The sequence below is a fragment of the Chenopodium album genome, chromosome 1 (assembly GCF_948465745.1).
Source record: "Chenopodium album chromosome 1, dcCheAlbu1.1, whole genome shotgun sequence".
NCBI classification, from domain to species: domain Eukaryota; kingdom Viridiplantae; phylum Streptophyta; class Magnoliopsida; order Caryophyllales; family Amaranthaceae; genus Chenopodium; species Chenopodium album.
In genome coordinates, this window is record NC_137834.1 from 10,543,820 (window position 1) to 10,568,954 (window position 25,135).

The 25,135-nt window shown below is 32.3% G+C and overlaps 1 protein-coding gene across 1 annotated transcript; it reads right to left on the bottom strand.

Moving 5' to 3' along the window:
* Positions 1-1,872: 1,872 nt before the first annotated feature.
* LOC145628152 (uncharacterized) lies at positions 1,873-2,686 on the bottom strand. The gene has a single exon (XM_081680465.1). It carries the CDS (start codon positions 2,684-2,686, stop codon positions 1,958-1,960), a length of 729 nt encoding a protein of 242 aa, XP_081536591.1. The 3' UTR covers positions 1,873-1,957.
* Positions 2,687-25,135: the final 22,449 nt, after the last annotated feature.

The following is a 25,135-nucleotide window of genomic DNA, read 5'->3' on the forward strand; positions in this document are numbered from 1 at the left end:
TGTAGGTACTTGTTAGAATCATCTCAATGAATAGATTATTAATTTTCAATAGTTAGAATTTATACTTATTGATAATTTAAAATATTAGTGATCAAATATTAGCATCGGCATGCGTGTCTAAGAGAAATGGGGCAAGTACTTTAAAACGGAGGGAGTATATTTATTACTACTAAGTTTTATTTTTACTGATTTTTTTTTCTTATAATATATAGTACAAAAGTTTATAATTTTATTTTTACAAAAATATATATATGTGGGTATGGTCGTATGGGGCAAAGTGGGTCTCATACTTGACCTACCCCACTGACCTCCCAAATTACGTTTTCAATTACTTCCTCCGTTCTTTTTTTATTGAACCATGAGAGATTTCACACTTCCCAATGCATTATTTTAGCTATTAATATCTTCAATTTTACTTTTGTAAAATTTATAAAAATTTGATATTTGAAAAGTAAATTTCGAGACGAATCTAACGAGATCATATATGACTATATTTTTCCTAATGGATAAATCACAAATAATAGTCAAAGAAGATTAAGTGAATAGTGTAAAAGTCCTTATGGTGCAATAACAAAAAAACGGAAGAAGTATAAGAAATTGCAACAATAAGACAATTACATATAGTATATCTTAACCTAGGGCCTAGGGGGGGGGGGGTATCCGGGTATAACAATATTTTGGTTTAGGATGTTTACGGACAATATTCTATCCCTTTCAATTGTTTTTCATTCAATGTAACAATATTATAAGTATTTGATAATCAACCTCGACAAACGTTATAATGATATAGTACAAATTATCGATTATTTGTACAAATCATAGATATCTAAAAAGTAAGAAACATCACAATATATGGAGTAATTAATTGATGGGTGCAAACTAAACCAACCATATTAGTTTAGTTTTTAACCATATTATTATTCATTGTATTATTATTTGTACATGTTGAAATGAGGGAGTTTAGTGGGTACGATGAACAAGCTGATTAAAATCATTGGATTCCTCGTTACACATACTATATAGTATTATAGTAGTAGTGTAGTACTATATATAGATTTTATATTAATCATTAACATATAAAATTATAAACCTTGCCTTAGCTTCTAATCAACCATTCGGGATCATAGATGATGAACCTAGCGAAACTAATAATACCGCCGTATATATCCGTAACTCCCTTCATTAAATTTCTACTTATTTATTATTCATGTGGTCAATGTTTTTTTTTTTCCTTTGATCGTATTTAGTAAACTATATATTAAAACGTAAAACATAATCATATGAAATCTAGGTTAAATCCTCTTGTCAAAAAAAAAAAAAAAATTACCTAGATTAAATTCATTTCAATGTGTATATAGTTACAAAAAAAAATATACATATACAGTTTTTGTCATTAAATATATTAGCATTAAATACACTCTTACAAAAAAAATATATACGTAAAAAGGGCTATATATTAGCATTAAATACACTCTTGAAAATTGTATAAAATTAGGAATTCATGACAAAAACACGCGTAAATCAATGTAATTAGTATTTTTATTTTGATGATCTCTTAACTTTTTACGATTTTCAAGTGTAGATTTAATGCTTATATGTAGCCCTAAGGGCTATGTATAGCATTTTCCTTAATTATAATACTAATAATCAAAATTATGCATTATTAGAGATTTAGAGATAGTGTAATATGGAAATGAGTATAATAGTATATCTATTCATAAAAGGCAGGGAGTAATATTAATTTCCTTTAATTTTATATACTTGTATACATGAAGAAATCATAAACTAAGAATAAATTTTTTAAAAAAATAAAAAATTAAATGAAGCTGGCAATCTTTGAAAAAAAAAAATTAAGTATATGAATTAATATGATATATTAATCTATGATTAAGAAAAATGCAAAGAATTCATAAAAGTTACCCAGCTCTAGGAGAGCTTTTGATAACAACATTAGAATCTAAACTGTACTAAGCCCTAATTGAAGATCCAAAGATTTACAGCTTTGTTTTGTAACAGGTTTCACAAAAACAGGTGTACTATTTTCTGAAGTGCACCTGCTGCCACCATGCGTTACCGTAAACTGCTGGAAAGCCGCCGTCGCTGCCCTCGGCTTCTGATGATCGTGTTCGTGTTCATGTTCGTGTTGATAATCAAACTGGCCGAAGCTAATTTGAGATTCTTCATAAAGAGAAAAATTATGGTTTTCTGCTGGTGCATGATAATAAGATTTAGGATCAAAGTACCATAAAGCACCTGAAGAAGAATTGTTGTTTTTCTGTTGGTATGGTTGAAGGTAAAAATTAATACTCGCTTTTCGAGCTTGTAGTTGAAGCCTCTTCTTCTTCATCCTCTCCTTTTTATGGGCATTTTGATGGCCACCTAATGCTTGAGAATTTGCAAATTCTTTGTAACAATATTGACACTCGAATTTCTTGTTGATTTCGATCTCAATGGTATTGTTGTTGTTGTTGCTGCTGTTGTTGTTGTTGGTTACGGATGAGCTTCTTTCACGATCACCCTGCTGGTTTTCTTTTTTATTAGAACCAGAGGAGATTGTGTTGGATGAATTCGTACTTTCTTCGTGTTCATTCATGTTCATGTTCATGTTCTCGGGATTTTTGTATAAATCGACTTCAAACCCAAACAATTTAAGCTTCTTTTCTACATAATATGGGCTACTCTCCATGTTATATGTTTTTTTTTTTTTTTTTTTGGAAAGGAAAGTATGATTAGTGTTTGTGTTTTTTTTGGTTGTTTCACTAATTTGGTGTTGTTTGTCCTTTGGTATAACCTTCCTTATATAGGACTACTTACGAGGCCGGTTTGGACGATGCGTTGCATCACAAGCAAACAAACCTTATGTTAGTTTAATTAACATGAATAGCAAAGGTCAATTTTTAAAAAATATGATAAGAGGAAGGTAGGAAAAAAAAAACAAAAAGTCATATAAGGGAAGCTCATGTATGCATGCAAAATGGTATATTATATAGTTATTATATAATCTAAGGAAAAAAATTTGAAACTTTTGTATAAAATAATAGATACACCTCTAACTTTCACTATCAAAAGAGATTCAGTTGGTTTAATAATTAAGAAGAATTATGGTAGATAAGCATTATAATTATGAATTGATTAAACTTGCAATTATGGGACATCATGTGGAATAATTTAAGCTAATATTCCATGTTTAAAGATGTGAGAATGGTAATATAAAAATCATATTATATAGAGAAGTCAAAGAAAGATGGGGATGTAATCACCCTGGTTTATAGTTTAAGGTTCCTGTTGGTCTGTAACAAATCTAGCATACTGTACTTAACAATGTAATTAAAAATTAATTATATATATCTTGACCAACTAACAAGCTAGTGGAGTCATGATATAATGTCATCTACCGAAAAGCTTATTATAATATAATATACATAAATCTGAAATTAATTAATGCTACCTTATTAATTAATTTATTTGATTAATTAATAAACATCTACTTTAATTTGGTCTCTAGTCCCATCCACTATGTAGCTTCAAAAATGATGCATATTATTATAACCTATACTTCTGTAGAAGGTGTGATTATTCAGCACTAGATGAAGCTTCATTGAACTAATCAAACACAATGTCTAGACCTGTCAAATCGATAGATCAAGTTGGATGAAGTTGGTTTGTTTATTTATGGGTAGCTTTTGAATCAAAACACTTTAAAGTATAACTTTTTTAGGGTTTTGGACAGGGGTTTTGGACCGGATTAATGGTTAATTATATTTAACAGCGACAATTGCCAAATCAGTTAATCATATCATATAACTTACATGTATGTCGTAATAATAGGACCTTTTGGATCAAAAAATGTTTATTTTAATTTTGTTTTCTTGGTTTGAACTTTGGGTCAAGCAACTATACTTGAGCGAGACCTATGATCAGGTCGGTTAACTAATTAAGTCAGATGAACTTCCATGTTGTACATACAACTTATTTTTATGGTAGCTTTTAGTCATTATTATTCGGTTTTTCAATTAGAACTTTGGGTCGAACTAAAATATTCAAAGCTCTAGATTTTATACAAAGATCACATATAAGTAACTCTATTTTAAATAAATAAATTAACAAAGAGAGCAACTTGAAGATGTTTATCTTTAAATTTATGACCATATATGTATGTGAGAAAAGCTCTTGGAAGAGCAGAGTAGTTGCTACAACAAGCTAAGGAATATTAAGAAGTGGGCAAATGATGTAAGCATAATAATTATATAGTAGTACACTTTATATTATAATTATAAAGTAATAAATTACAATTTAGGAGGTCTTCGTTAAGATCTCAGCATATCTTCTTAGAGCAGGCAAAACCCATATTATATACCCAAATAAAAAGCATATGTTTATAGGTGAATCAAGTCATCAACTATTATTATTGAAATTGAAACAAAGTTATTTTTGTTGGACAGTTGTTCTTGTTGGACCCCATCTTTAGTTTTAGCTTTATTAAGGACATGAGAAAACAAATTAAACTAATTAGATTATGTTGTTTATTCTATTGTCTCTCTTGATTAGATCTTTTTCTTTGATTGGTGGAAATAGTCCACCAATAGGTTTCCCATACTCTATCAATTCCCACTCTATTTTAATTTATTATTTATATATTAAATTAGTAATTTTATTTATAATTTTTCTTTCTTCCTATCTCCTTCATCATCTAATCTTTTCAATCATATTCAAATTGCTTTTTTCTTTATAAGAGAAAAATTCCAAATTAGAGTAGTGAGTATGTTGTCATTGACATGTGGAAGAATATTAGGATTATTTTTTTAAAAAAATAAATAAATTTGTAAATAAGGGATGATTATTTGGATTAAGTTGGCTAGGTGGGTGGGTTGGTTGATTGATTTGATCTAATCTAATCTCTAATTTTCCTGTTAAACTAGAGGATCCTAAGATAACCCCACCATTTTATTAAGCCACATCAATTTTCCATTTTCCATATCATTTAAATACTTTTCCTCTAGACAATTCTTGTCACAAAAATTGTGTACCAAAATTGACCAGGTGAAACTTATACTCTTAAAAGCATAGATCATGTGATATATATAAATATACTTTAAGAAACAATGAACTTTGTCACATTAAGCTTAGTTATATGCATGACAATTTTTACTCATTGACATGTTACTATTCTTAGCCAAAGCAATTCAGTAAACAAGAAGCAAGAAAAGTTATATGCCGGTTGATCTTACCCTTTTATGTCTGCCAAATAAATTTCATAAATAATGACATGCCTAAATGTGTTTACGAAAGTTGTTGCCTGTCCTATGATAAGCTAAAGTAAGGGATTAGATGCATGCAATTTTACCTGACCTGATCTACATGATCGATACAATTATAGAAAGATATACCTCAAGTAAATTTTTAAATTTTACTCTCTTAAGCTTCGTACTTATATGCGGACTGATTGTTAGGCAATACGCATTTGATTAAGAGTCGTTTTATTTTGTAAAGAACAAAGTTAGAGAATACCATAACCATCAGTATTCACTATATATGTATTTTAGCTTCTATACATAGTACGTATGTAGATATACTGTGGTGTTCTTAGTTAAATATATTTTCAATGACCATATCTTAAATGTATAAGGATAATTAATCAAAGGTAGGAATGACGATATTATAAGAGTATACTTTGTACTTAATTATGTAAATTAAAGATTATCTCATTTCAATGTCGACAATAATTTTAACCCAAAGCATGCATCTAAAAAAAAAAAATTGTCAAAAAAAATAAATGCACTCCGTAAATATTTCCATTACAAATTAAAATCACCTCTAAATTTGGCAATGAGTGTAGTAGAGTTAAATGATTAAAAAAAAAATTACATTTTAAAAGACTATGTATATAAATTTAACGTATAACTTATAATGCAAAATTAAGAGGGATAATTGACCTATCAAAGAAAAACAACATATCAAAATGTAGGTTTTTTTTTTCTTTTTCTTTTTCTTTTTTTGCTGTTCAAAAATTATGTTTTGTAGCTTATAATTTGTAGACAAGTAGAAAGCATACACCATTACAGAAAAAATGAAGTATAAGGAAGATTAAATTGATCATGTTTACTTAGTCTATCACAATATCTATGAAATAATACTAAAACAAAAGTTATTGGCATCATATCTTCTCCGAATTGTATACATGTCACTCTGACATAAAAAAAATTCCCGCCAATTTGCTATGGTGATGCCATTAGTTTTTTTTTTTAACCTTTATTTTTTATCTAATAAATCTTTTATATGCTTTATTTTTTAGTCCTACCAAGTCTTTTTTATTTTTTTAATTTTTTTTTTACAAGTATGTTAATATATCAATGTTCAAAATTGTTAGTTGTGATTTTTTTTTTCCAAGTAATATGTTACAGTAGAAATTACTTACTATATATGTATATAAAAACATTAACGGAGTAGAAAACATTCTTTTCCTTATTATAAACAAACCTTACAATGTATTTATTTAAACGTGCATCGCATGGGAACTAAACTAGTCTAACATCAAAGAATAGTGCATATCTTGACTTTATTATAAATGGACTCAAAGTAATGCTAATCAGTATTATTAAACCAAACACTTGTACAATTAACCCATAAAAAGCTAATTAATTAGGTTCTTTAATTAATCAACAGTAAAATAAGGTATAGAAATGACATTAATTATTAATTAATTACAAAAACACCAACCAATGAATGCAAACGTAGCCTTACATGATTGGCCCTAGTAGTGTTTGAAAAGAGATGGGGACAATGAAGCAACGATATGATGTTCTTAGTTATCACATATATTCTCGCTTTCATCATGCACAGTCTTAGATACCAATGTGCTAAGCTAGATAATTGTTCTAGTTGGTGGAAAAGGAATATTTAGCTTAATATTAAGGAAAATTTGCAATTAAAGGTATTAATTGCATGTTATCCATCCAGCATGTGCCACGTTACGTATCTACTTACATAGAAAAAGTCAAAATATCTAAAAGCACACTTCTTTTCACTTTGTTACATCGTTTTGATATTTATACTTGTTAATGCATCATAATTAACTTAAGGTCTGATATGATTATTTTCACTTCAATTCAGTTCATTCAGTTCAACTTTAATAAGCTCGGTTCAGTTCAGCTCTAATAAGTTCAGTTCAGTTCAGATCCTAATTTCCTTCTCTAATAAGATATTCATTTTAGTTCAGTTCAGTTCAACACTAATAAGTTCAATTCAATTCAGTTCAGTTCAATCCAGCTCTTATCAGTTCAGTTCAGTTCAGTTCAGTTCACCTAACTTCAGTCAATGAGAACATGCCCTTAAACAGTTCATATCGAAAACAAATCTATCAACATCACATAAAACTATATTTTGTGCAAAGGCTTAACTTTGTCTTTCTTATTTTCGTTTATTTTAGAAATTATAAGTTCATATAAGTTTAGAGCCGATCAAATTTCTATTTTAGAGCATTTTGTAATTATTAATAATTAGCCTTCTCAAGCAATATAAGTTGTCATTAGAATGCAGTCTAGTATTACTTTTGGAAGAAACATTAGTTTGTTGGGTGATCAATTAACACCTCTGAGTGATGATTTACCACTTTTGAATTCTCCTTAACCATGGGGGATAGGTATGTAATTTGGCTTTGGTTTATGACACCTATTACTACTTTAACCTAAATCTAATCTAGTTTACTTATTACAGGTAGGGTGACAAAGTCATGGCCTCAAATCTCATCCACCCATCCTTTTAAATAGAATATTTAGCGCTGGACACATTAGGAAGCTTATGTTGCATCCATATTTCTAGTACAGCAGACTCTCATGTGAGTGGATTTGATAAGATAAGGTATATAAACCAATATTGAGCCTCAACCATAAGCTTAAACTTTTAATTAAAATTGGCTCTCTAACATAAGCAACAACCCCATATAAGTGTGGTTTGGTCTAGATTCTCAGGCTAGAAACCACAGCCGGCAATCATCCCTGGAAAAAGAAAATGAATAAATAATGAAATGTAATAATGATGATAATTATTAGTGCTTAATATTAGAGTATTATGTAAGTACATATCCAAGAGAACAATAACAGTACAGGCAGCAGTACACTGTTGACTGACTTATATATCGGCTAGTTTTTCCAAATACAACTACACAAGTTCCAAATACAGAAATAGGGTTTGCATATTGTCCTTTATTCTAAAATTAGAGCCATTGATCATTTAATAAATTCTATTTTTAGCTAAAGGAGAAAACATATTAAATAGAAATTATGGATGCACTGCCCTTTAGTGCGCTGCGCTTTCCATGCATGGTAGTTCACAAGTGCATTTGATAGCTACAACAAGGGATGATTTACAAGCCAATATAAGTTTTGGTAAAAATAATTCATGTAAAATATATAAATGCAGAATAGAATTAAATCAGACAAAATAAATTTAATTCAATTAATAAGTTTAGATAAGATAAGTAGTTTAAGCGAGAATCATGAACTAAAGATTATATTACCTAGTATTTTGGAACTCTTTCCAATAAACAAAAAGAAAAGATGGTGCAATTGGATTGGCCGCATATTTGTGAGTTTGAAAGTAACTCTACTCAAGCTAAGGTAAGAACAAATAAGCTAAGTTGCATGAACACCTAAGTTAGAGGTATTTTGTCTTATCAATAAGAGTCTTAACTATATATATAGTTTGAAAAATGAGGGTGATTGACAATAATGTAACCATTCTTCGTCTTTTTGCAATAGGTTCTAGCTTGTTTGGTCTCTAGACATTCGGCAAGTTCCAACAAGAAGATAAGAGCATAAGACTTTGCATGTTTTACACTAATTAATTTTTTTAACTATTGGTGAAATATTACATTATTGGTAATTATATATAAATAAGTAAAATACAAGTTTCTTTCAAATTAATTACATAAGTGATTAGAATTTGTCAGTAAAAGTATTTCCATGGAGGTGAATGCACGATGCTCCATGCATCCGTTTTCTATAAAAAAAATAAAAAATAAAAAATAAAAAAAAAAAAAGGCAGAATGAACATTTAGTTATTCAGTAAAGAACATACAGTTGTTTTGTAAAGAAAATATAGCTATTTTATAATGAACATCTCATATATATAGTTGTATTGTAATGAACATATAGTTGTTTTGTAAAGAATATATAACTATTTTGTAAAAATAATAATAATAATAATAATAATAATAATAATAATAATAATAATAATAATAATAATAATAATAATAATAATAATAATAATAATAATAATAATAATAATAATACATCCAACTTTATGTTCTTTATATATATCTAAAGAACATCCGTAATATTAATAATAAACATGACAATAATTAGAAGTGATCAACTTTGGCCCGGCCCGATCTGACCCCAAAATAGGACGGGTTTGGACAAACCTAAAAATCATTTAGCTAAAAATCGAAACTTGATCTGAAAAGCCCGCTACATTTTCCGGGTTTGGCACGAGATATTATGTTAAGGCTCGGCCCGACCCAATTTTTTATCACCTCTAATGATAATATAATGTAATGAACATTATTTTTATTCAACCACCATAATTTAAAGACATAATTCAACGAACATTTCAAAACATTATGTCACAAATAAAAGTACATTATACCTGACAACCAAAGAACATGAAGATAAAGAACATTATTTAACACCATGTTATGTTCTTTACAATTATATAACATTTTCTTTTTCACTTTAAATGATTGTTCTTTATATTTCAATACAATGTTCTTTACAATTCTATAATATATTCTTTTCACTTTAACTAAATGTTCATTATATCTCTATACAATGTTCTTTCCGTTTTTTTTTTTTTTTTGAAGGGATGCACCATGCGGATCGTGCATCCGCCTACAGGAACCACACATTATATTGATTTGTCATCGCTCTTGGACTACTACAACATCTTACCAGATCCATTAGATATTTGTCTCATTATTTTATATTCACGTTTTTTAATCAATGCCTTTAGCTAACAATATACAATACTGAATCACTCTATACAAATGTTATATTTAAAAAAAAATTATAAAAAAAAATTATAAAAAAAACTATCAAAAAATAATAATTTGATACAATTCATCGAGATAAATATGACAAAACCTTAAATGGATATATTTGTTGTAATTAGTACAGTAGATTTTTACTTATGGTCATAGTTTGGAAATTGATTTTGGCACACTCTGAATTGATTGGCACATCCTATGTAAGAAGAACATAAAAAAATTGTGCTCTCACATAGAGGTGTGCCAAAAATCATTTCCCCCGTAGTTTTGTCTCTCTTCTTTCTTAAATTTTTTTTTTTAATTTTTAATTTTAACTACATATCATGCATTATTAACTAAAAGTACTTTGTACTCAGTATGTTTTTATACATTATTTTTTCCCTTTTATTGTAAATCATATTAAATGTATATGATTATGTGGACTAAGATAATGTTAATTAGTGTAATAGGATGGTTAATTTTCTATTAATGTTCTAATTGGATAAGATCATGTATAATGCACAAGAGGCCAACACCTCCTACAAATTATTGAGTGCCAAACAAACGGATGACTTATAGGTATCTAACTCCACAAAATAATAACATGATTAGACATAATAATAAGTTAGAAGTTTCATTCAAACCTAAACATTAGCTCTTCTAGCTTGTTTCGTGACCTTTATTTTCCTAAAACCTAACACTCCTTTGATTAGACATATTGAGTTTGATTATTGTTGCGTGTTTGAATTTATCTTCAATTAGAATGAAATAATAATGGTCCATTATGAGTCAATCCTCTATAGTTCCAACTTCCAAGGGAGCACTTATAATTAGACTATGAGAAGCATGACATTGCACCATATTACGTGTGAGATGATTGATTTATTTGTTCCGATCGAATTTATAGTTATGATGGTTGACTGTATTATTAACTAAAGTCGTGATTATTAAATTTTAATTGAGGGAATAAATTTCATCATCTTATCATTCAACGATGTATTAATTAGCCATAGATCTAAATTTGGTTTTTTAGTCATAAATTGAAATGTATTGGTAGTAGTAGTATGTTATTGTAATGTATAAACTTTTTAAAAATGTATTCTGTATTATACAAGTATATGATAATATGAACAATATAGTGCAACATATCATATCGTATTATCGTTCATGAATGTGCCTATGTAGAGCTTATTGAAAGAGGTACTTTAATTACCATATATATCCATATAGTGAACTATCACACAAGATTTTATACATACCGATCATATGCTATGAAATGCATGAGAATGATGCTTAAGACTTATGAGGTAAACTTAACTCTAGAATTAATTAACAACCTCTTGATTTTAATTTGCTTGTGCAACAATGCAGTAAATTTGTTCAAGTACCAAAAGAGAAACGAGGAACTAGAAATGGAGGACAGTTATGCATTTACTAATGCATAACATTGATTAAAATATTATAAAAACAAATGGTAGAGAGAGAAAAGAGGAGAGAGATAGGAAGAGAGAGGCATGTAGGTGGACCACACCTATTTTTTGGTCGGATTGTATCACGTGATGGGGGACCACATGCTGATTGTTCCACTGAAAGTTTATACAGTACCATTGAATCCTCAGTGGTACTATTTACGTATAAATTTAGTACAACTGAATGCATATATAATACCATTATATGCACATATAGTATCACTGTATATTCAATGGTACCATTTGATCATCCAATGATATCAGAATATTTATTCGTTTGTACATATGCATAATTACATGAATACCCTTTGTTATGCATTTCTAAATGCCTAACATTCCTCCCTTTAAAATTCCTCAAAGAGAAACCTCTAAAACAGAATAAGTTCCACGTGTCACCCTTTTTAAGTTTGACATGTCAGCAATATGTGCCACATGTCACTATAAACATGACACGTCACATTTACAACATGTATAAGGTTTGCATCTAAAAAATGCTTATAACAAGACTTGAACTCAAGACAAACAAGTCTTAAGTTACAAGTCTTACCATCTTAGCTATTTATTAATTGTGTTTTTTTTATACAACAAGATTATAATTAACTTAGATAAGTTAATTGGTGTTTTATTATACTATTTGTTTCCATTATGTAATGATTGAGTTTGACAACTAAAAAATGTCTATAACAAGACTTAAACTCGAAACCAACAAGTACAAACTAGCAACCCGAGACATCGCCCGGGCCACACACTAGTTGTGAAGTATAACCTAACAAGTATGTTTATCACGTAAATATAATCAATTCTAGCTAGATACAAAGTATATTTTAGGTAGGGCCGCTTTTTGAGATTTCGGAGGTCCTAGGGCGAAATAATATATTGGGGCCTATATGTATACTTCACCGGTTTTCTAATAATTGTACCACTTTCTCCAAAATCTCATATTTTCAGTTAAAGTGTTGCAATAGAATTGAACGAAATTGTACTCCGTATAAAAAATTGTACATAAATTTTTAATATTGGGAGAAGTTCTTTTTATTACTATGAATTAATAGTCTATAGAGTGTGTGTATAATTTAAAAACTTTTCCAACAAAAGAAATTGATCACTTGTTTGCATAATTTTAAAACTTAGCAGCAGTTTTGCTTTTTTAACAAAATTTTCGTTGCAATTATACATAAAATAGTAGGCTAATTGATAAATATTGTTCTAAAAGTAAAGTATGGATAATAAGCAAAAATAAAGCTTTGGGTTTCGAACTCACGACCTTATGAGAAATAAAAGAAATATATCTAAGCAATCAAGCCACTAGGCCACACAAAGTACTAGCATCATATTTCCACAAATAATTTATATAACTAATAAAACAGACTTAAGAGCTGAATAAATTGGGGCCCTTTTTGGCCATGGGTCAGATACGGGCCTGATTTTAGGGCAAGTCGGACAAAGTTAAGAATGATTAAAATAGATTTAACGAGCAATCTTATTTGGCTTTATTGAAGGATATGCTGCAGTTTCTAGTCATGATCAATTGATCACAGTAATGGTTGCATGTTTTCTTCATTCAGTTGAGTTGGATGAAGATACAAGTCAGCAATCTGAGGCTTAAGTATTTCAACCATGTCATCAATCTGTGTGCAGACTGACAAGTCAACAGCGGTCGTAACAGATTCTGTTATGCTTCATAACAAAATTGATTCCGTTTTGTAACTAACTTCTAGTTGATAGTTATGAGCTGTAATATTAGAGTAATTGTTGCAATATTCTAGTATAAATAAAGAAAACACAAATCATGTAATTCATTAAATCATTACCCTATTTTTCAATCAATCAATGAAATCTTTTCCTCTTTTCGTTCTATCTATTCTTCTCTATTCTATTTTTTAGTTCAAATTTCTTCAGAATTTAAGAACTTTATCATGGTATCAGAGCAACAACGATCTACTAATTGATTTTTTTTTTCGCAAGATTATTCAGTCATTGAAGTTGATTTTGATCTGATAAGCTTAAGAAGAGTTTACAGAATTTTCTGAGTTCAACTCAAGAAGAGTTTGAATCGTTTGAACAAATTCAAAAGAATTTTATATAATTTTCTGTTTGATTAAGAAATTTAGAAATGGCAGCACCAGGCCACAACTTCCATTGATGCAAGATCCTTCGAGTGTGTATTTCATACATCCTTTAGAAAACCCAGCAAACCCTTTGGTTTATGAAAAATTCAATGGTGAAGGTTATGATTGGAAGAGAGGCATTATCTTGGCCTTAGCAATCAAGAACAAAGTGTTTTCATTGATAATACTTTACTAAAACCTCTTGATGTTAATACTTGAGTTTAAGGCTTGGGATTGATGCAAAAGTATGGTTATGTCCTATTTGCTCATATCTTTGGATTCTGGCTTAGCAAAAAGTGTTTTGTTTCTGTGGGGAATAATTTCAAGCCTTTAAAATCCCACTAACTTGAACCCCACTGTGATCATACACTAAAGTACGGTGGCGTCCAAAAGGGAAGAAGATAGAGCAAAAGAGTCGCCAACAAGTTTTTAAGGAACTTGTAAACCGTTCACGAGGTGAAGGTTACACCCCTTAACGATCCAAGAGATCGTCAACTCCATAAGGTCATGAACCAAATAAGGGTCCGGGGATGATGGTACAAATCCAACCTAAAAGAGATTGAACCTGCCCTAATAATAGGCCTCTACTTTATTCTGCTCGTATTCATGTGCGCTTTCTGATTAACATACAATCAATAGGATTAACCCTAAACCTGTTTAATCTATGTTGGTTGAATTTAATTCACAAATAAACTATTATTGGCGATCACTTGAATTATAATCACAATTAACCCTAACAAGATTATTAATTATCTTATTAAGCGTGATTACAAGTACCAATTCCCTTTAACATGTAATAAAAGGTGTGATCAAGCAATAAAGAATAAATATAATATGTATCAAGCAACATAATAAATAATCAACATCATTAATAATAACATTAATCATAATCATAATCATCATAATCATGTTAAAGCATAGCAAGATCCTAGGCATGATACTAACAAGATTAATAACAAACCCTAGCATGTCACTAAGCAATAAAAATCAAATCTTTAGCCCTAACATGATATTAACAATCATAAATATTAGGAAGAAAATAAAAGGCATCATAGCAATCATATTTAATATTAAAAATACCCTAGACATGATACTAGGAATATCATAATAACAATGTAAACATGATATCTACATCATAATATCAATTAAACCATTAAAGTACTTACTTGGACGCCTCGTACCTCTTTCTAATAACAAAATACACACGTTAGTAACTTCAAGGAAAACAATAAACAAACAATTAAATTAAATAATTGAAATAGAGATTTGGGACCAAACCCTCAGAAATTAAAACCTTTCACGTCTAGGGCGAAGGCAACTTCGAATATGGCTAGGTGTTTCTAGATCTAATGAATGCGGAATTTTGTATGAAAAACCAAAGTTTAGAAAAGAAAGAATGAATGAAGAGATGAATGAATTCAAAGAATTTGATGAATGATTGAGAGTTGATGAAGACTTAAGAATAGAGAGAATTGGTGAATGATAGATGTAGATGATGAAGATAGTTGATGAAGACTTAAGAATAAGGAGAATTCGTGAATGAAAACGGAGTTTTTGATACGATATTTATAGAGAAAATCATCCAAAAAAGATAATTTATCAAAACAGAGTATGAAGACCACAAATCCACCTTGGCGCCAGACCTGGCTCATTGGCGCCAGGAACTGTGGCTAGCGCCAGGCGCCAATTCTGGCGTCTGGCGCTAATCTTGATTCCAGGCGCCAAGGCCTGGGGTTGGACGCCAAACCGGATTTTAACGCGTTTTCGAAAATCTGATAATTTTACCGTACTGGAAGATAAAATAATATAATTTCGGTCGAAAATGCTATTTGATCTAATTAAAACTCTGAAGAATCCTAATTGAATTAAAAATGATAAAACCTTCTAGAATGTTCTAGAAGACCAAAACCATTCCTAATTACATTAGGAATGATAAATCATATTAGGCCCTCCCCTAGATCATTGAGTCATACTTAAAACTCAAACCGGGCCCAGTTTAGTAAATTTGCCATAAATTCCTCAATATTCATCGGAATTGGGCTTATAAAATATCGTTGGAAAGGTCTTTGCAAGCCCCATCCAACTACACCACTATTGGACCCATATTATGGACCAACCAAACTGGATTGGTTGTTTTCTTAAAAATAAAGTTTTCAAAAACAGGGAGAAGAGAAAAGAAAAGAAATAAAACTTTCCGCAACACTAGACCTTTCCACACTTTCGTTTCATTCGATTATGATTCAACGTGAAAGGTACTCATCACTGGGTTTGGTTTTGGGGAGACACAAATGGGTGTCTACAGTTTCTTTCTACTGCAAGGGAGATATAGAAAGACCTTGAAAATCGATATTCTGTAACTTTTGGGCCTCAATTCTATGGTTTACAGCAGAATTTGAGTGAGATATATATAGCTCAAGGTGATAGTAGTATTGCTGATTTCTTTACCAAGTTGAAGATGATCTGGGATGAATTGAGCAGTGCAAGTCCAATTCCAATTTGTAGTTGCAGTGGTTGTATTTGTAATGTTACTCAGAGATTCTTGAAAGTTCTGCAAAAAGAAAGGCTTGTTCAATTGTTGATGAAGTTGAATAACAAGCGTAGTTCAGTAGTGAGAACTAATATCTTGATGATGAATCCTTTGCCAAGCATTTCTATGGCTTACAGGCTCTTGATATAGGATGAGAAGCAACAACAAATGACTTTTCAATCAGAAGAAGGGTATATGGCATTTGCTGCTGCAGAAGACAGGAATGTTGGGTATTATGCTGGGAATTCTTCCACAAATTATCCAGCATAGAACAAGAATTACAGATAGGAAGTCTTGATTTGACCAGGAAACAACAAGATAGTTGTGCACAAGAAGAGTTCACTCTACTGTGATCATTGCAAGATGGGTAGTCATTCAATAGAGAAGTGCTGGAAGATCTATGGTTATCCTTCCAATTTTGTCAATAAAGGCAAAGGCAAGAACACTAGTAGAATAAACGTAATGGGAAGCCCCAAATGGCAAGCGGTTTTTAAAATCCGCTTGCCATTTACCCGATTTTTTTTAAAAAAATTGAAATAAGCAAATGGCAAGCGGTTTGGGGTGAACCGCTTGCCAAAATGTAAATGGCAAGCGGTTTAAACCGTGAACCGCTTGCCATTTGTTAGAGAAACCCTAAAAAAATAAAAAGCCTAGCTATATATTCTCTCTCCTCCCCTTACCCCTCAATTCTCACGCTCTCTCTCCTCCCCTTACCTCTCAATCTCACGGCACTCTCTCTCTCTCTCCTCCCTTTACCTCTCAATCTTACGGCACTCTCTCTCTCCTCCCCTTACCCCTACTTTTTCTCACGCTCTCTCTTCTCCCCTCCCTCCATTCTTTCTCTTTGAAGTCCGGAAGGTGGTGCACAACGACCGACCACGACGACCCTTGAAGTCCGGTGGTGGTGCGTGTGGGTTTTTGAGTTTTTTAGGTCAAATTCGACCATAAAAACTCTAGATATAGAGTTTTCATGGTCGAATTTGACCCTTAAAACCTGAATTTCAAGCAATTTTCGAGGTTTTGGTGGAATTCATGATATGTTCTCTTTTTTATTTTATTTTTTGTTTTTTTTTAAGTTTTTTTTTTAATTTTATGGTGATTTGGTGGTTGAATTGGTTTTTTTTCAGGCCGCCGATTTTGTGGGGGTGTTAGTGGGGGTCGTGGTGGGCGAAGTAGGATGGGATTTGGTGGATGGTGGTCGTGCTGGTGCGTGGTCTAGTGCTGGTGCGTGGTGCGAGTGGATGGTGGTGGTGGTGGTACGCGTGGATAGTGGTGGTGGTGCTTGTGGACGGTGGTGGTGCTGGTGGTGGAACAAGCCTTCTCTTTTTTTTTTAGACAACTTGTTGTAATAATTTAATTAGTTGTATTAATTTTTTTAAATATATTTGTATATATATATATTTTATGAAAATGTAATACTTACATCAATTAATTAATTAAAATATTGTTGTTTTATATTTGTTTTGTTTCTGTATCAATTTCAGCTGGAAAAAACCAAAAAAAAAAAATTATATTTTTTATACCCCTAATGGGCAGCGGTTTGGCGCCAAAACCGCTGCCCTTTCTCTTCAAATGGCAAGCAGTTTGAACCGCTTGCCAATTTAAATGGACAATGGCAAGCCCCCCAAGCGCGAGCGGTTCAAAACCGCTTGCCATTGGGGGGTTTGAACCGTTCCCATTACGTTTATTCTACTAGTGGAAGTTTGCGCTATTTCTCAGGGGGAGGATGAAGATGATAATTGTGTTACACACATCTCTGCAGACCAATACCAGCAATTTATTGAATACTGTAAGAATTCAGAAGCAGAACAAGTTGAACATGCTGCAAACATGGTAGGTACATGTCTGATTACTTGTTCTAATACCAAATGCATTATTGATATATGAAATAATATAAACTGGTTTGAAAACTATTCTATTTTTGATAAAAATATCAAAACAATTACAATTATATAGTTGATGAGAAGAAAGCCGAGATAAAACACATAGGAGATGTTAGAATTGGGAATGGTATAACGCTAAAAAAATGTTCTCCATGTTCCAGGTTTTCAATTCAATCTGATTTCTACTCATAAATTGTGTAAAGATTTATGTTATGACATAGTTTTTACACATGACAAGTGTATGATCTAGGATCATACTCAGAGAAGTACAGTTGTTCTTAGTAGACTTGAATCAGGCTTGTATGCAGTCACTGACCAAGTTGGTGTTGAGGATAAAAAGTCATATGTGAAGACATATCATGAAGCTCTTATGTCAACAAGTGAAGATGTTAAGCTTTGGCATTTAAGACTAGGGCACTTACCTTTTAGTAAGCTGCATATTGTAAATAAAGCTTTGCCAAAAATAGGAAAGAACTGTGATGTGTTTTGTCAAGTCTGTCCTAAAGCAAAGCAAAGTAGAAAATCATTTCCTATTAGTACTTCTAGAACTAGTGTATGTTTTGAGTTGATATATATATTGATGAATGGGGTCCCTATAGCGTGAAAACTCATGATAATTGTAGCTACTTTCTCACTAATATAGTTGATGATTTTCCAAGAAATACATGGACTTTTTGATGAAGAATAAAAGTGATTCAAGTGAAATTCTGTCCAATTTCTTAAACTTTGCTTACACTCAGTATAATCTGAAAGTGAAGTGTATAAGGACAGATAATGCAAAAGAATTGTGTGAAGGCAAAATTCCGAGTGTTTATCATTTAAATGGGATAAAACACCAAAAGAGTTGTGTTGATACACCTCAGTAAAATGGGATTGTTGAGAGGAAATATAGACATTTACTTGAGACAACTAGAGCTCTTTTTTTTCAATCTAGACTGCCTAAGTGATTTTGGGAAAAGTGCTTGTTGACAGTTTCTTAATTAATCAATAGAATGCCTTTGAGTTCAATTGATTTTGAGGTGCCATATGAGAAGTTGAATGGAGTTAAGGTGGATTTAGATCATTTGAGAGTTTTTGGTGTCGTGGTTATGTTTCCACACTCAAAGCCAATAGATCTAATTTGATCCCAAAGCTGTACCATGTGTTCTGATTGGTTATCCACCAAATCATAAAGTATACAAAATGCTAAACTTAGAAACATAAAAAAATCATTGTTTCTAAGGATGTTATTACATTCCATGAAAAAAATTTACCCTTTCATCTTTCTATAGCCAAACACAAACCAAAACCCATATACTTTCCCTCAAACATAAACTTTGACCTACAAACACCTTTTGAATATCTAGATGCTTTCTTATTTCCAGAACCAGAGCCTAATCACCAACCTCAATCTCCTATACCTTGTTTTGTTCCCATTTCACAACAAGATACAAGTTTCGAAACTGAACCCTTAAACACTGAAACCATAAACACTACCTTAAACACTATTCCCATTCCAAACCCTGAACCTAACCCAAATCCTATTTATGAACCTGTTATATTATCCACAAGACCACATACCACTCCAGCTTGGATGAAAGATTATGTGTGTCCAGTTCCTAGAAAGCATTGGTGTAATGTTGTTCAGTATGATGGGTTGTCTGGTACTCACAGAGCTTTGGTAACTGATATAGTAAAGAAGATGGATCCAGGTAATTACTTGGAAGCTTCACAAGATTAAAGATGGGTTGATGCAATGCAGAAAAAAAAAATAGATGCATTGACAATAAACAACACTTGTGTGCTTACTAATCTTCCTAAAGGGAAAAAGGAAATTGGTTGCAAGTGGGTCTTCAAGGTGAAATTTAAAAAGGATGGCCCTATAGAAAGGTTTAAAGCAAGGATTGTTGCTAAAGGATTCACTCAAATATATGGGGTGGATTATGAAGAAACTTTCTCACCTGTTGTCAAACTCCCAACTGTGAGATGTCTTATTTCTATAGCAGTGACTAATAATGCTTGACATTAAAAATGCTTTTCTTTGAGAGATTTGACAAAACATTAGCTTGACGTTAATAATGCTTTTCTTCGGGAGATTTGACAAAAGAAATATATATGAAGGTGCCTGAAGGTGTTCCCAATCTAGACAATAAAGTTTTTTGTATTCTCAAAAAATCACTTTATGGCTTAAAGCAATCTAGTAGACAATGGTTTGCTAAGTTGACATATTAGCTTATTTCTATGGGTTACACTTAATACAAAAATGATTACTCTCTCTTTCTCAAAGATACTCTTGGCTCAAAGATAATTGTTGTTGTTTATGTTGATGACATACTTGTCACTGGTCTTGACAGTGTTGCAGTACAAATACCCAAGGACATTCTTCACCACAAGTTTAGCTTTGAAGATTTGGGTGAGATGAATTATTTTCTTAGGATAGAGATTTCAAGAGTTGCAAATGGAGTAATCCTTACTCGAAGGAAGTTTATTAAAGAGTTGCTGACAGAATGTGAGTTAGATGTTTCAAGGAGCAAAAACTCATTTGCATGTATCATTGAAGCTCAGAGTATCTCGTAAAGACTTGTGCTATGCTGTATAGAAACTCAGTTAGTACTTGAATAATCCCAAAATGACTCACTTTAAAGTCCTGCATCATTTACTCAAATACGTAGCTTATACAGCAGGACAAGGAATCATGATTCAATTTGCTAGCAAGCTTATTTTACAAGGGTATACTGATTCAGATTGGGTTGCTTGTCCAGACAGTAGAAGATCTGTCACGGGTTTTGTCATGCTCCCATGTCAAAGTCCTATTTCATTTAAGTCTAAAAAGCAGGGAGCTATCTATTTCTAAATCTTCCTCAGAAGCTGAATATAGGGCTATGGCTGCAGCTGCGTCATAAATTTAATTTACTTGGTTGATTAGGCTGTTACAGGAGTTGAGTGTGCAAGTTTCAGGTCCTGTAGAGCTTAAGTGTGACAACCAGTCAGCAATTCACATTAGGAAGAATCCAGTCCATCATGAAAGGACCAAACTTATTGAATTGGACTGTCACTTTACAAGGGAAAAAGTGTTGGAAGGTTTGATTGAATTAGTCTATGTACCTACTAAGGAGCAGCTTGCTGATGTTTTCACGAAGATTCTTTCTGCAACACAACATACTAAGCTCTTATCCAAGTTAGGAATGCTTGATAATCAACCACCCACTAGCTTAAGCAGGGGTATTGAAGGATATGCTGCAGCTACTAGTCATGATCAACTTATCACATCATTGGTTGCATGTTTGCTCCATTGAGCTGAGTTGGATGAAGATACAAGTCAGCATGCAATTCGAGGCTCAAGTATTTCATGTCATCAATCCGTGTGCAGATTGACAAGTCAGCAGAGGTCATAACAGATTCATTTATGCTTTATAACAAAATTGATTCTGTTTTGTAACTAAATTCTAGTTAATTGTTATAAGCTGTAATATTAGAGTAATTGTTTTAATATTCTAGTATAATTATAGAAAACACAACTCATGTAATTCATTGAATCATTACCAATTTTTTGAATGAAATCTTCTCCTCTTTTCTCTCTATTCTTCTCTCTTCAATTTTTCTGTTCTAAGTTCTTCAGATTTTAAGAACTGTATCAGACATAGTTTGAATCTTGAATCCATTATTCTTGGATAAGGTTTTATTTATCAGGTTACCATACATCATATTCATAACTTCATAAGCATAGAAGGGGCTTTGTTACAATCATTACAAATGGGGTGTATGAATTGTCCTACACAAACGTATCATTATAATCTATAGAGAAGAGTTTTATTGACCAAACTATAATTTGGAATATATTTTGGTGTTCCATCTACCACTTACATACACTTTGGAAGGTTAGAGTAGACATCTTCCTACCTAATAATAATAATAATAAGGAAAATTTGATTCTAATAATCTAACCTTTGACCGATCTTTTTTTTATTAACCCAACCTTTTGATTATTCACCAATAATCCAAGCTTTGGGGGGTGTTCTATTTTATTAGGCCAAGGTGACCGGTACCTTTTCTTCAGGTAATTTTTTTATATTTCTTTCTTTTACGATTTTTAACCAAAAAAATATAAAAAAATAAATACACCCTGCCATCCCTCTTTACCCCCAACGGAACCACCCCTCTTATTTTCTGGGTTTCAGGATGTGGGGGTTTCGCGTTGTCGAATTTCTCAATTTCAAGGGGCTTTGTTGGAGTTCTCAATTTCAAGGAGGTGGGGAGTTTCTGGGTTAGGGATCGGGTTGGGGGTTTATCTGGGTCATGGGTTGAGGTTTCGGGTTGAGGATTCAAGAAGAGGGATGGTGGCCAGAAAATCGATCTAATGGAGGGGGATGGGAAGGGAGGTCGAAAAAGGTTAGGGGCGGCCGGATGGGTCGGAAAATGATCTACGTTTCATAGTTTTGGGAGTTGTGGTGGTGGTTGCTGGTGTTGTGGGTTGTGTGGCTATTGGCAGTTGGGGTTGTGGTGCGTGTGTTGGTAGTTATTGGTGGAGTTGTGTGGGTGATGAAGGTTAGTGATTTAAGGTGCTGGAAGTTAAAAGGGCTGTCGAGAAAGGGGGAAGAGGGCAGCCATTGATGAAGGTGAAGAGGAATGATGGAGGTGGAAAGAAGGGGGAAAAATTAAAAATAAAACTTATCAATTAATTAAAATAATTTAATTTTTTATATATATATTTTGGACCAATTATGGTGTGACACGTGGCAAGGTAACTTGCTATTAGAGGTAGGTAACCGGTTTTGCCTAGTAGAATAGAATGGGGTGTAAATAAAGCTGGGCGTGGGCCGGGTCAGCACGCGGGCGGCCCGGGCACGGCACGAGGATGGCCCGGCACGGCACGGCCCGCCGGCAGGCCCGGCCCGGCACGATGGCACGCCCCTCGTGCCTCGTGCGGGCTGCGGTTAAAAAAAACCAAAAAACAGCCCGGCACGGCACGAGCCCGGCCAATAGCCCGCAGGCACGGCCCGCAGGCACGGCCCGCAGGCACGGCCCGCAGGCACGGCCCGCAGGCACGGCCCGCGGGCTAACGGCTATAAGGCTGGTTGTGTTTTCCCTCCAACGGCCATAAACGGCCATAAACGGCTATAAACGGCTATATTTTCACCTATAAATACCACCCTAAACTTCCAATTCTTTCCACAACTCAACTTCTCATCTCATTCTCTTACTCTCTTATTCTCATAATCTCATTATTCTCATATATTATAATTTATAAATTATAATCTCTTAATATTTCTTAATCTCTTATTCTCTTATAAATTTTACATTTTTAATATTATTAGTCTACTACCAAAAAAAAAAAAAAATACTTTGTTATATTTACATTCGGGAAATTATAATTTCGGGAAATTATAAATTCGAGAAATTATAAATTTGGGAAAGCGTTGAAGCGTCGTTGTAAGATCTAACTCAACTTTATTTTAATTTGTTATTGTTATTGTTATTATTATTGTTGTTATTATTATTATTATTATTATTATTATTATTATTATTATTATTATTATTATTATTATTGTATACTTGGAACTACTTAATTACATAAAAACTAATTTCTATTTTAATTGTGGGTTATTTGGATTGTTGAAATCTGTCTAAGGCGGGATTTGGGCTCTGGACAACGTCGATCCTAACCATAACCTACCTGGGATCTCATTGATTTAGATAATCTACTATTATTATAATTATTTTTGAAAATTTATTAACTTACTAATTAAGTAATAATTAAGAAAAAAAACTTACTTATACTTGTTAATTGTTATAATTTGTTACTTTGTTAGTGTTATAAACTTATAATTGTTAATTTGTTATAATTGTTAATATTGTTGTTAATTATTATTTATTAGTTAATAATCTTAATTAATCATGGCATCAAACCCGAACCAATCCTCCTCTAAAAAAGCCAAATCTAAACGACCATTGGAAGGCTCTTCTATGCCCCCCCCTACAATGCAAATCCCTACTATGCAAATCCCTACAATGGCCACCACCCACCCCGGGTTTTCTACCGGTTTTCCCAGCGGATTAGATCAACAAGGGACATTCCAACCATGGCAAAGCACCCAATCTCCACCTTATTATGCCTCCGCACATGATATGCCTTTTGAATTTAACTATCAAACAACTCAAGCAAGCAACACACAACCTGCCGGCTCTAGTGACCCATCCGTCCAAAATACTATTCCCCCATCTGATAACCCATTCATTGAATGGTACACCGAAGAAGAAATGACCCTTTTGAAAAACCGAAAGAGTAAATGTTGGCAATATTTCTTGTTAAGTAGAGATGGTGAAAAAGCCAAGTGTAAAACTTGTGGTAATATTTATTCGGCTCCAGCCAAAGGCGGTACGGGGCACCTAAACCGACACAGTGAAAAATGTGGTGCCCCAAGTACTGACCCAACTCAACCAAAAATTTCTCAATTCCATCCTTATGGCTTCACTTACAATTATGAGAGAGATAGAGATGAACTTGGGAGAATGATAGTCCAAGCCGAACAACCTTTTCTTTTTGCTGAAAGTGATCCGTTTAACAATTACATTAAACGAGCACTACAACCCCAACACAAAAAAATCTCCCGAAAAACCGTTAAAACAGCTGCCATGAAAACTTACTTAGAATACAAAATGAAATTAATTGAAGAACTTAAAACTCTTACTTCAAGAGTTTCTATAACTTCTGATGCATGGGATGGTGGTTATGGTTTACATTATTTGTGTGTTACTTGTCATTGGGTTGATAGTGAATGGTTATTGCAAAAACGTATTATTTATTTCAAATTGCTTGAATACCCCCATACGGCCTTTAATATTTCTAATTGTATTATGAGTGCTCTTGATGAATATTGTCTTAGGGACAAAATCATGTCCATGACGTTTGATAATGCAACATCCATGACAGCTAGTGCTAATCTAATTAAACCAAACTTGCATAATGTCATAATGGATGGAGATGCATTACATATTAGATGCATTTGTCATGTTTTAAACTTGTGTGTTAAGGATGGACAAGAAGCAATTGGTCCATACTATTCCAAAATTCGAAATGCTGTTTTGTCTATTATGTCTTCTAGCAGTAGGTATCAGGAATGGAGGCGATATCTTAAGCAAAATAAGAT

Excerpts from the sequence above, each read along its gene's own strand:
- LOC145628152 (XM_081680465.1), bottom strand. The coding sequence starts at position 2,686 with ATGGAGAGTAGCCCATATTATGTAGAAAAGAAGCTTAAATTGTTTGGG.